A 13,460-nucleotide genomic window follows, 5' to 3' on the forward strand; every position below is an offset into this window, starting at 1 on the left:
AATCATCTGCTTTCTTTGCTGTTTTGCTAAAGTCTGTATTAAACAAAATACTTTTGCCTATAGATATTTCCCAAGTGAATGAAAATAATTAAATTTCAAAAATTTTTTTTAAGTTTTCATTTATATACTCATTTTTCTACCTCCTTGTTTCCCTTCTCTCAACCCCACTCATCATCTCTCTCTAACCTTCCCTTTTTTTAGATTAACTTTTTTCAAAAATATTTTTATAATCAGTTATTGTAATATTTGTACTTTAGGAAAACAAATATTCACACACAATGTAAGATTAATATTTGTTTTCATGATTATGGGAAATTGTGTGTAGTTACCATAACCGACTTTGAACACTTAATGGGTGCTAGTGATTATAAAGCATATAATTGGGCATTTCCGTTGATTTTGTGAACCACCTTTGGGAAGGTGATATTGTTGGTGAAATTATTCTGTTTGCCATATGCTCAAAATGCCTATTTTTAGGGTATAATGGTCCTTGACTTGTGAAGATGTTGCCTGATACACTCCCAATTCAGATTCTTAAAATTTAAGCATCTCTTTTGCATTGGATCTTCAGAAGAAGAAAAAAAAAAAACCTACCTTGCTGAATTAACTTTTTGATTGGAAATGTGATATGATGATGGAATAAAAATGTTAGAGAGCTTATGCATGTACCATATTGCTAATAGTGCTATTTCCACACTCACAGATAGACTTATGCCTCCAAAGACAGGTAAAGAAGTTGCGTCTCTAGTAGCTGATGACCATTCCCTGCTGTCATAGTCTTCAATTCTGTGTCCATTTTCAAGCTCAATCAAACCTGGATGCCTTTTCTGCAGGCCTCTGTGTGATATGTTTGATATATTAGGTTGTTATTTAATCCAACTATATATCAAACATATTCCTACAGTGTCCTGCCCTGTCTCCGGGGGCTCATAATATAGTCTATAAGGCAACAGGGAGGAATACTTTAAGGTCACAAGAATATTTAGAAGACTTCAGACTTTTATTCTTATATCATGTTGTAGAAATATGAAAATATTCCACTCATTTGGGTTGTGCTTGGGAACTGTATCAGTGTTGCAAGATTTTTTTATTATAAACACAAATCACATAATTATTATTAGTTTCCTCCGGAATTTGGGGTTTGAGGAACTGTATTTCATAGGTCTATCTGCATATATGCAAATCCTCAGTGACAAAAAAGATAGCAGGAGAAATCCAACTAGCACCTTCCTTTTGCAAGTGATAAAGTTAAGTATTATAGCTACCAAACTCGGAGGTTTGCTTTCTTTTTTCCATTGCAATTCATTCCTTTTCTGGTCCTCAGATTAATCTCCAGATTTTTTGCTATCTCAAAATTTCAACTAAAATAAAAAGGATGAAAACTCGACCAAAAACATCTAATTGCTTTTAAGATCAGGTACAATAAGTGTCAACCAAAACATCCAGTGGCAATTGGATTTATGTTGTAACTTGACATCGAGAGTTTGATGGAAATCCTCATAGTATCTTGGAAGCTCAGAGTTGGAAAGGGCCACCGAGGTCATCTAGATTAATCCTTAACCTCAAAAAGGATTAACCTTAATAAGTTTAGTAAAAATAGTACAATGTAAATAATGGTTCGTCCAGGGAGTTTCCTGAACTGATATCGCTTACCATTAGTAAGCTTAGTTACTGTAACTAAGCAGAACCTAACAAACAAACCATAACTGTTGTTGGAAGGTTTGCAATTCTAATTTGTTTAGAAATTTTCTTTTCCTTACACATAAGAGTCTCCTGGACCCTTTCATTTCCCAAGAAGAAAGCAAAGTCTTGGTTGTTCTTGAGCATTAGCTTCACAATTTATTACCACTGTGTTATATATTCAAAAAAAAAATCCAGTTTGCCAATGAAATAGAATAGGCAGACATGATTTAAAAAAAAACTCCTATAGAATTGCAAGTTCAATAAATGAATATTAAATTTGCACAGCCAGCAATAGCATAGATTTAAGGACATGGCATGAACATTCTTTAACATCCAAAATTATTTGATATTGATGTTATAAAATGTGATTTCTTCTGGGCCTCTCAGGAGTGTAGATTCTTGGTTCCCTGCATCCCGGGATAGAGGGTGGCCTTTCACATTCTTTGAGCCCCAACAAGACAATAATGAATACCTTATTTCTTTCATTCAAAAAAAGACACAAAATTTTAAAACTTGTTTAAAGGTGCTGTGTTACCAGAATCTAAGCTCATCTTCGTTTCATCAGTAAACAACTTCCTTGACTTTTTATCCCTTGACTACTTGTCCTTTGACCAAAAAGTAATTGTCTGTGAAATTCTTTGAGCTAATGGTTATCTTAAATCAAGGCAATGAATTGTGCTGGTGAGCTTTTTTTTTTTTGGTTAACCAAGCTCTTTGAGAGGATCCTGAGGGAAAACGTTTCATTTGAAATGCATTACCTTTCTTTTGTAATCTATGGTGAATGGGAATAGATCTAAAAAGAGGGGCTCATTTTGGAAAAAGCTTTCCAAATAGTTAAGGTATAAACCATCACCTCACCTGAAACGTTTTCCTTCTGCTTTGTCCTCATTGGAATTAGTCAAGGAAAAATTTTGGGGAAAAACAAGATGTTTTTAAAATTCAAATTAACATATTTTCCAAAATGTGGGACTCCCAATTACATGACTGTCACTTATATCTGATGCTCATAGACTGAAACAGTTTTGTCATCAGTGACAGTTCCCCCATTTGTGTCCAGGGGTCAGCTTTGATGGGCCTATTGATAGTTTAACTTTTCTTTCATTTTGTGATTCTGGCCTATCTGTTTATATGTAGTTTTGCTTTCTTTTGAAAGCAGAATCAAGTCGTTGAAGAACTGAGCTTCAAGCAGAAATTCTACACCTGTAATTGACATTAGAATTATCATTGATTTTGAAAAAAAATTAATATAAAGAACATGGAGTCCTTCACATGGCATTATTTCCCCAACACCAGGTGCGCAAATTTTTCTCTGAATCTTGACTTCTGGAGAGGGATCCTCTCCAAAGCCAGGCTAACCTAGGAGAGTCCCTATTCCATAGCCCTTTGATAGGCTCCAAGCTTCTCCAGTCTTGGAGTGAAAGTATGGGAAAGGGTTAAGATTTTATTAGGAGCAAATAGAAGGGGTGAATGCCTTAGAACCATCCAATTGCCCATCAGACTTCCAAAACAGGAATCAACCTATGTCTACATAAAATTACAAAGAACTAATTATATTAAAATACCATTATTGAAATAGACATTTTTTTACAGTTCACACACCCCAGAGCTATAATTAATTTGAGTTTGGGCGTACAAGCCATGGCCTTTGCCCCATGGCAGATAATAAACTACTCTGAAAGCCAAAACTGAGAAAGGGTTTGATAGAGATGGGCCTCCCTTTTTCCCTACAGACTTTCAGGCAGCAGGAAATATTCATTTGTCTGTATGTGAGAGTTCTAGATGTTGTTCTCGCTCTCTCTCATTTTTTAGTGCATTTAAATATATGCAAAATATTCACACTTCTTTTATAGACCAAATCCTATTTAATTTTTTTTAAGGAATTGGTGTGAAGGATGTGGCCTTATTTTTAATAGCAAGTATTCTTCAGTAGAGCTAACTGTGCTTAGAATACTGAAAATTCACCTGACCCATAAGACAGGAACATTTCAGTATACTGCCATAACTTAGTATAATTAGACTTCAACCTTTATGTCTTGCTGTCAAAATAAAACAAGAATTCCTAACTTGAAAGGTTGTATAATGAGCTGTTCTCCTGCCTAGTTTTGTATCGGCAGCTACACGGAGAGTAATCATTGTTTCTCCTCAGCTAGCTACAAGGCTGTGGCTGGGCAAAGGTGCAAACCCACTTGGGTAGAGGGAGTGAGCGGGGCAGAGTCCGGTGACCTGTTCAACACTCTCGATTTGTTGTGCCCTCGGGATGCCCCTGGCTGTGAACCAGAAGAAAGACAAATTCTTCCTCATTTCCTTCTTGCCCATCCCAACGGAGCCCCCATTAAGTAGAGATATTTGTATAGATATCAGCCTGGGGGAAGGAATATCTGGATGAAAAGACAGGGAGGGAGTTTCTTAATATTGTGAGGAAGAGGGATGGAGGGATAAATGTTTCATCTGGAAAATTTTAATATAAAATCACAGGATTTTAGGAAGGGGAAAGACCCGAAATAAAGCTCGTCAAGCTCAGTAGTCTCATTTTACAGATGAAGAAACTGAGGCTTAGGAAGATGAAGAGACTTAAAGTTCATGAGATGAGATCCAGACCTCCTGACTCTTTGTCAGTACTCTTTGTCCTAAGATGCACTCTGTCAGAGTAGAAAGCCAACCCTAGGATGTAGTTGTCAAACACTGCTTACAGGCAGAATTTTGTGTTACTTAATAGCTCATTTATATTGCATTTTTTCATTTCCAGTTTTATTATTGGGCTGTAAATAGAAAGTATAATTATTACCTGACTTGAGATTAGGTGGTTTAAAAAAAATTCAAAATGGCACAAGGGGAAAAAAAACTGAGCTCCAGATGTGAATTACAAGTCAACCTTTAAAATGCCACAATTAAAAGAGACTAACACAATAATGGGAGCTACTGAGGACCATTATAAATAAAACTGGGCTTGGAATCAGGAAGACTTCTTCATGAATTCAAATTCTGCCTCAGGCATTTAGTAGCTCTGTGACTCTGGGCAAGTCACTTAACCCTGTTTGCCTCGGTTTCCTCATCTGTTAAAAAAAAAAAAGGAACTAGTATACTACTAGAAATAGTATACTACTCCAGTATCTTTGTCAAGAAAACCCAAAAATGGGGTCATGAAGTCAGACACAATTGAAATGACTCAACAATATAATCATAATGAGCTCCTCCTAGAACTTTTGAGAGGCAGGGAAGAGGAAGAGGGAACCAGAGGAGCCCATCATTTAGAGAAGACTTTGATGCCTTCCATCCTTGTGAGCAGGAGGTTCCCCCACATGAACCCTCTACTTGTTCTCCAGTCCTCTCCCTGGTTGATTGGGTAAAGGACTAACTGGTAAGAGAAGGAAAAGGAACCAAGCTGATGCCAAGGGGACAAGTAATAATTCAGCCTTTACTTATATTTGGCCTACTTGGCATGATAGTGATAGACATTAGCCCTTATTTTTCTTTTTTTTTCAACCCTTACCTTCTGGCTTATTTTAGAGAAACAAGAGCTGGGCATTTAGGGTTAAATGACTTGCCCAGAATCACACAGCTAGGAAATGTCATAAACAAGATTTGAGCCAGGTCAAATTTTGACTCCAGGCACGGCACTCTCTCCTTTATACTACATAGCTGTCCCAACTCTTTTTTTAATTTAATTTTTTAAAGTATTTTTCAATTGCACATAGAAACAATTTTTGACAATATTTTCTAACATTTTGCAATTCAGATTCTCTACCCCTCTCCCTGGCAACAAATTATCTGATATAGATTATATCAGTGTTTCTATTCAATACATATTTCCATATTCCTCATGCTATAACAGAAGACCCATATTATATATAAAATAAAAAACTAATGAAGGAAATAAAGTGGAAAATGTCATGCTTTGATTTGCAATCAGTTCCATCTTTGGCTATGGATAGTATTTTTTATCATGAGTCACTTTGGACTGTCTTGAGACCTTGTTTTGCTAATTATAGTTTAATCACTTCACAGTTGATCATTGCACAGTATTTCTTATTCTGTATATATATTTCTTCTGGTTCTGCTCACTTCACTTTGCATCAGTTCATCTAAGACTTTTCAAGTTTTTTCCATTCTCATCCTGTTTGACATTTCTTAGGGCACAATAGTATTCCATTATAACCATATACTACAACTTACCTGGCTGTTCCCCAATTGACAGATACCCATTCCATTTCCAATTTTTTTGCCACTACAAAAAGAGCTGCTAAAAATACTTTTATACAAGTGGATCCTTTTCCCATATCTGACTGTTAACCCTTATTTTTCAAAAAGAAGATGTTAGCAGCAAGGGTTGCTCAATTCCATAACACTTTGGATAAGTAGGTGATATTATTATGTCTTTTTTTGCATTTTGTCATTTTTAAGGCAGAAATAAAGCAAAGCTCATCTAATTTTCGGTGGGAAAGTAAGGATATTCCATTGTTAGTTTTCTGGTGGTAAGTTTGCCACAGTTGGGTTAAAAAAAACAATTTAAAAGAATATACAAATGTCAAAAAAGAATTGCCAAAATTTGTTTCAATGTGTAATTTAAAAATAAACCGATCAATAAATTAAAGAATACATAAACAGAAAAGATGCTGTGAATGTACATATTTCCCAGCTGAAAGAAGACCTGATTCTTAACAGGGAACAAACAGTAAACATATTCTTGAATTTTGCTTCTGTTTATACTCTTTTTTTTTCCCCAACACTAGTAAGTTCTTCTTTAGTTATAGCCTATAGCAAATGGAAGCACATTTGCCTTTATAGAAGCATGTTTAAATCCCAAGTCTTGAATATCATAGCAGGGAGTGTTAGGCTCATTCATAAATGTTCATATGCTCAAAGCCTTAAGCATTTGTGTATGACATACTACAAAACACTAATGACTGTGATTACACTCATTAGGACCTCTTTGTAACCATTGATTTATTTTTTTACATGTACATTAGGAAAGCTGTCATAGTTACCACTTTCACAATCTGTTACCACAGGTGTCTCTAGTTCCTAAACAGGTCCATTGGAGAGTCCACCGAAGATGCATTTTCCCTCTCCCAAAAAAGTGGGTGGCATGGACATGGGGGAGGGGGAGACAACTCCCTCCATGATGTTTGACTAGAAGTGGAGGGAAATTGGAAATTTTAACTTCAGCTACTGCATGTTACCAATTCCTTTGTCTCGAGCAAATTCAATGCTAATATTTTCATTATAATTGACAAGAATCATCTGAAATGTTTATAAATTTGCAAAAACAGCCTTTGCAATTGTTTAATATGTGGTGGGGGCAGAGAGCATAAATCACACAGATTCAATACTCATTAGGCAAACCTTTTTTTCTTTCTTTTCTGGCTCCCCTTTTTAATCATTCATCTATCTACATAATTTATTTTGTTGTACCTTTTTTTATACCAGTAATTTCCTCTGAACTCCTCCTGCCCTTATGCCTTCCTTGGGAAAAAGAAAAGCACTTAAACCAAACTAAAGGACAGAGGGCAGACAGGCTGACTGTTTATACTGTATCCCTTATCTGTAGTCTCCCACTCTCTACTGAAAGAGCAACTGTGTGTTTCTTTGTCAGTTCAATAAGTCAGAGGTGTTTCATGACCCTTCATCAGAACTCAACTATTTTTAATGATATCTACCTGACTGTAGTTACTGTGTATATTATTAACCTCAGTTCTTCTTTCTTCATTCTGAATCAGTTTATACAAATCTTCCCTTGTTTCTCTGACTTCCTCATACTTATTTTTCTAATGGGTCATGTGAATGAATGATTTCTATATCAGTTAGGGACAGAAATAAAGGCTGGCTCTGATGGTATTATAATGCAGGTCAGGACCTTGCCAGGCTTATACTCCTGGAGCAAAGTTAAGTGACTTGTCCAGCATCACTGAGCCAGCATGTAGGAGAGATGAGACCAGAACCCAAATTTTCTTGATGGTGAGACCACCACTATCTCCTACACCACATTTCTGCCTTTAAAGGGTTTATCCCATTTAAATTCAGAATTTTGTCTCATTTTTAAAGTCCTACATGCAATACCAGTGAGTAAAAACAAAAAGCAGTCTTCAATCAACTAGCTAGCTTATATATATATATATATATATATATATATATATATATATATATATATAATCAGTCATAATAGATTTTCATTTAAAGCAGATTCATACAAAAACCCCATGGCCTTTTTTTAACGTCTAATTCTTCTTGGAAACTAGAGCACAGGTTTTGATGGGGTCTTTTGTCTTTATTTTCTTCTCTATCTGAGAATAGAGATTTAACCAGTAGTCCTAATTAAAATAAAAGTCTAATGTAGAATATTGTATCTAGAAGGAAGCTAGAAATCATTTGGCCAAACTTCTCTTAAAAAAAAAAAGAAGAAGAAATGATGAGGAAAATATACCCCTGACAGTGGGAGAATTCTGTTCAAGGTCATAAAGCTCTTTATTGTAGAACTAGAATTCAGACCTAGGTCTCCCAAACTATATCCTAGCATTCTTTCCATTATAGCAAGAGGACTCTTTTTGCCATTTACCTCCAGCCTCTGGCCACCAAGCCTCCCATTTTTATAGTGGTCCTTTAACCAGGAAAATCTTTAGAGGATACACCAAGTCAGTGTTTCTTCTTTTCTGAGTGTGAATAGTTGAGCATTTGCCCTTGATTTTTCCTAGCCTTTCCCATTAATAGGTCCCATTTGCTGTTATTATGATGAGAAGGCAGCCATTTGTGGGGAATACTCAAAGAGTAACCAATATCTCTGTCAGAGAACCTTTGTATTCATAGATACTGGACTGCAAAGACCATGATGGCTTTGGTAGGGTTCATTCAGCTCTTCAAAAAGGAGTCATGCACCACAAAGGTGACCCAAGTGCCCTTTAATTGATCGTGCTTTCAGCAGAGTGGGTTTGGATTTACTGATAAAACTGCTTCCAGACAGTGCCAGTTTCATTACCCCACTTAATGTCTAAATATCTTCCATCCTACCTTCTCCCTTTGACCATCAAGCTGTCCATTTGAAACCCTTCTTAGGAGGGCAGCAACAGCATTAATGACCTTCTACCCAGTAACTTTTCAAAACACATCTTAAGCTTTAAAGAATTTGCTGTTGGGAATAAGTGCCGACCAAATAGCATAATAATAAATGCAAGTGATAATCATAATTTCAGTGCATCAAAAAAATGTCTAATTTCCCAGGCAGAAGAATATATATTTCAAATATATTTGATGTCAAAATGTCAGAAAAAGTTGGTGGATCTCTTAAACTTTGCTATAATGAGATTTGATGTTGCTTAATTTGCCAATACACAAAGATTGGGAAGATTCCACTTATTTGGAATTCTATATACTGAATATTTTCTACTAGAAACTAGTACTTTACTCTGTATGTACCAGGAATAATTTTGGAATACCTAAAGAATGTTTGTTAAATTGAATGAATAAATGGATGGATTTATCATTCAGTTAAAACGTCATAGTTTGGGAAAATGAAAACTCTACTGAGCTGATACTCTTCAGACCTCTCCTGCTAGGTCAGCAGTCTGAGTCTAGAGTCTAGACTCTAATTTTGGCCTTGGCCTTGCTATATGGCCGTGCACATATCACTCTTTCGGGACCTCATTTTTCTCCTATTCCAGATGAGTGGGTTGATCACTAAGATACCTTCCAGTTCCAAAATTCTATAGGCTTCCCAGAATTCAAGTGTTCTGACACATACACTTCTCCCTACCAATGAATATCCAAAACACCAAAAAAGAAAACACCTTAACCTCAGTGATTATTTCTTTATAAAGTAGAGTCTTGACATCATATAATGGCATGGGACCACATTTTAACTAAATTGTTTTATAGTAAAGTCCTTGAAAAATTCCAATAATAATCTAGGCACCCTACTTCTCACCACTTATTAGATGGAAGTCCAAACTATATCCATCTTAACCCAAATTCCATTTTATAGTCAGATTAGCTAACAGGATTCTAGGATAAGAAGGATATAGCAAATGTCTTTATGCCACGTCCATCTTCTGATTCTTAGAGGGTACCCCAATCTCTTTTTAAGGATTTATTTTATTTTGAAATTCCCCTTTTATCATGTTGTAAAAACCCAAGTTGGACATTTTGTTGTATTGAGTTCAATTGCTAAGGACACGGATGTACAGAACAGTTACGTTAATGTTGATATCATTGATTATGGTTTGATTTGAGTTGTTTGCAAGTCTGACTTGAAGGACAGACCCATGAAGTCTCCCAACTCACCACATTAGCCATTTGGAATTGATACTTGGCTGCTCCTTGATCAAATGCCTGCCACACCTTCAGCATCCCAGGATGCTATGCCATTTGAACTGGAACAGCTTGTCTCTGTCTCCCTGGGTGATCCAATGAAGATGTATCTAATAGAAGAACACAAAGTCAATGGCCAAAGATGACATATGCCTTGTGTTTCAAGTGGCACCTCCTTAAGCCCAGCCTTTTTCTAGTTGATAACATATGTTTTGAAGTATATTTGGAAATATTTTCAACATTGTTTGGATTGTGTCCCCACTACTAGTTGTGTTGCCAGATTTCGTTTTCTTTAACACTCACCCTTAGAAAGTCAAAGTTTTTGTTTTCATTTTTCACAGTGAAGCATGGAAGACGACCATCCTGTTCTTATTCTGAGCCCTGTAGAGAGTAGAATCATCAGGAACATGACTTCAAATTTTACTCCAGTATCTTATTGGAAGAGCATGTCCTCTTGTCTTCTATTCAGTGTGATTCTGTGCCTTTTGTTGTAGTTTAGTAAAAGGAAATAGCCTGGCTTTTAACTTAAAATTTTATTTATTTTAAATTTTATAATTTTTAATAAAATTTTATAAATTCTATAAATTGTATAAAATTTTATAAAATTATAAAATTTAAAATTTTGAAGTCTTTGCAGTACCTACCAGTGGTCGGCTTTTACCTTTTCTGTACAGATCAGGATGAGAAAGCATGCGCACCATCCAGATGGCAAAGAACTTTAGGCTCTACAGGTGCAGTTTGCAAGCAATAAAGACCAGTAATGGATAAGAAAGCATGGCACAGGTTGTCAGGAACAGCCCCCTCATGAGTATGAATGACATATGACATTGTTCTCTTTTAATTATAGCAAGCAGATGAGACTCTGGATTTTGAAGAACAGATCTTAGAAGCGGCCAAATCCATTGCAGCCGCCACGAGTGCCCTCGTCAAGTCAGCATCGGCAGCCCAGAGAGAGCTGGTGGCCCAAGGGAAGGTGAGTAAACCCAGCGTGGGCAAATGTAAAGAAAGCTGTGGAACTGAAATGCATGGGGAGAGAGGCCCTGAGTGATCCAGGATCGGATTCGAAGTAGCTGCACATTATGCCTTTCCTTGCTGTATTGCCAGCCCTGGCCCAGGCTGGCCGAAAACTGTGTTTATATAAACCTGACAAACGTAATTAAGTATTTGGCTTCCAGGCCCTCCAGCTGCTCCTTATTAAGGAAGGCATTTCGCTTTAGAATGGAGAGACAGATCCTGGACAAAACATCTCTTCCCATAGTTCATTGGACTATTTGAGTCATAAACAGTCTTTTTTTTTCTTTGTGAGTGTCTGTGTAAGTACCAGAGCTAGGGAAGCCAGTGGAAGTCAGAATGCCATTTTTCCTTTTTCTTATTTCCAAGGCATATCATTCATTCTTTAGCAGTGTGAGTGGCCAGTGTAACACATTTTTCTTCTCAGTACTTAGCATTTAAGTTGAAGGCTTCTTAGAGGTGATTCACCTCTAAACTACCTGTTCTCCTTTGTTTGGTTCAAGTATTATTAGTAGTTTTTGCCATCTTCAAATTTAATTGCAAGACCATTAGGTTTTATTTTTATTTTTTAGAAGACAATTTCATCATCTTTAATTATTATTAATATCATTAAAAGAGGAGATTGGATTAAATGGCCTTTAAGATCTCTTTTACCAAGATGATCCTAGGATACCACGTATAACATCCTAAAAAAGGCAGGGTAGGACAGCTGGCCTTGTCTTCTTGAGGTCCGTCCAGCGGCCTCTCTGAGGACCAGAGTTGCCCACCCAGGTGTGGCATCATGGTTGGATAAATGAGATGAGATACACCGTGCATTCAGCCCACATACACAGGCATCACACACAGTGCTCTGCCATGGTATCATGGTATGTTTCTTATATAGGTTTTTGGTACACACACATAATCAATTCTCTACGTATGTGACATTCTACAGTTTGATTGGATATTATCAAATCACCTAAACAATACTCTTGTGATGTTACTATAACAAAGAATTCTATGATCATTTACTAGGTTTCTACAACACTCTGTGACAGATATGATTCATGTGAATAAAGCCATTTGTAGGTTAGTACCCCTTGACCTGCTGAGAGGATCATTGTGCTTTTGGTCAGCTATCACTATCCATCATAATTGCTTGGGAGATGAACAACAAAACATATTCGTATCTAGGTGTGAAGACTTTAGGTAGACCAATTTTGGGGTTTTCCTCAATTTACAAATTCAGTTTCTCTTGTGTTACTTTGAGATGCCTAGCGACGCAGCTTGGCTTCTGTTCCAACAAATTCATTCGAGTGTGGTAATTGTAGGGCAAGATTCATGATGCTGTAGGGCCTTGGAACGTATCTTGTGCTTGAGAAAGAAGGGGTCATGGGCAGTGGTCTTTGGGCTTTTATTCTGTAATTGAGATCTTTTGGGGGTAATAACCTAGGGGGCTTAAAGTAGGGTATATATTTATTGATCCTATGAGTATTTGCTCTCACATTATTTCTCCTGTATTGGGGAGAGAATAATAATCATAACAAGTCCACTAGTGGGGAAAATTTGGGGAAAGAAGTGACAAAGGAGGATCAGCAGGGAGCCCTCATTCTGGGGTCTGCTTTGTTGACCTTCCTTCCTTGCACTGTGACCTTGTCAAAAGGTCAGAGTATGATGGCCTCTGGCAGCCTTGGAGTCGAGGAGACCTGGGTCATGGCCTTCCTCTAACATAGACTAGCTGTGTCACACTGGGAGAATCATTTACTTTGCAGTGCCCCCAAGCAATCCTCTGAAACTATAAATTGCAGAGTAACTGTCCAGCATCTTTGGGAGTTTTCTGCAAAAATAAATCTTGGGTCCAGTTCCAAAAAATAGAAAAAGCTTAATAACATAATTTAATACTTCTTGTTAGTCAAACTTTTTTAGACATGCCTGACTCTTTGTGACCTCATTGGGATTTTCTTGGCAAAGATACTGGAGTGGTTTGCCATTTCCTTTTCCAGCTCATTTTCCAGAGGAGAAAAAAGAGGCAAACAGGGTTAAATGATGTGCCCAGGGTCACACAACTAGTAAGTGTTTATCTGAGGCCAGATGTGAACTGAGGAAGATGATTCTTCCTGTCCCTAGGCCTGGCACTCTATCCTTTGCACCACCTAGCTGTCAGTGCCACTTATATAGCTTGCTAAGAAAAATTGTTTCTAAAAACATGTCATTTATATACACTATTTCACTTACCCAAAACATACCCTCTCTTCACTTACCCAAAACCTACCCAAGACCACCTCTTCCATGTTGTTTTTTTCTGATTGCTCCAATCCTCATGAGCGGAACTCCAGCATTTAGAATTTATGCCCCTCAATTAGCCCTTGTTAATGTTATTTTATAAGATTGTTTTCCTTACACATGTTGATCTTCTCTTGAAAATCCCTTCATGGTAGGGATCTCTATTGTCCATAGCCCCTACCACAGTGCAGATATCAGGTGATGGA

General features: G+C 36.9%; 1 protein-coding gene and 1 non-coding gene across 16 annotated transcripts in view; both read left to right on the plus strand.

Moving 5' to 3' along the window:
- The window catches only part of TLN2 (talin 2), a 596,702-nt gene that overhangs the window by 568,978 nt on the left and 14,264 nt on the right, over positions 1-13,460 (plus strand). For all 15 annotated transcript variants that reach the window (XM_056808077.1, XM_056808019.1, XM_056808054.1 and 12 more), the window contains one exon: positions 10,829-10,954. In XM_056808077.1, coding sequence (XP_056664055.1) covers positions 10,829-10,954 — 126 coding nt within the window. The remainder of the gene's footprint in view (positions 1-10,828; positions 10,955-13,460) is intronic.
- Positions 829-913, plus strand: MIR190A (microRNA mir-190a). The gene has a single exon (NR_034971.1). It is a non-coding gene; the product is annotated as a microRNA mir-190a (primary transcript).

The sequence above is a fragment of the Monodelphis domestica genome, chromosome 1 (assembly GCF_027887165.1).
Source record: "Monodelphis domestica isolate mMonDom1 chromosome 1, mMonDom1.pri, whole genome shotgun sequence".
NCBI lineage: Eukaryota > Metazoa > Chordata > Mammalia > Didelphimorphia > Didelphidae > Monodelphis > Monodelphis domestica.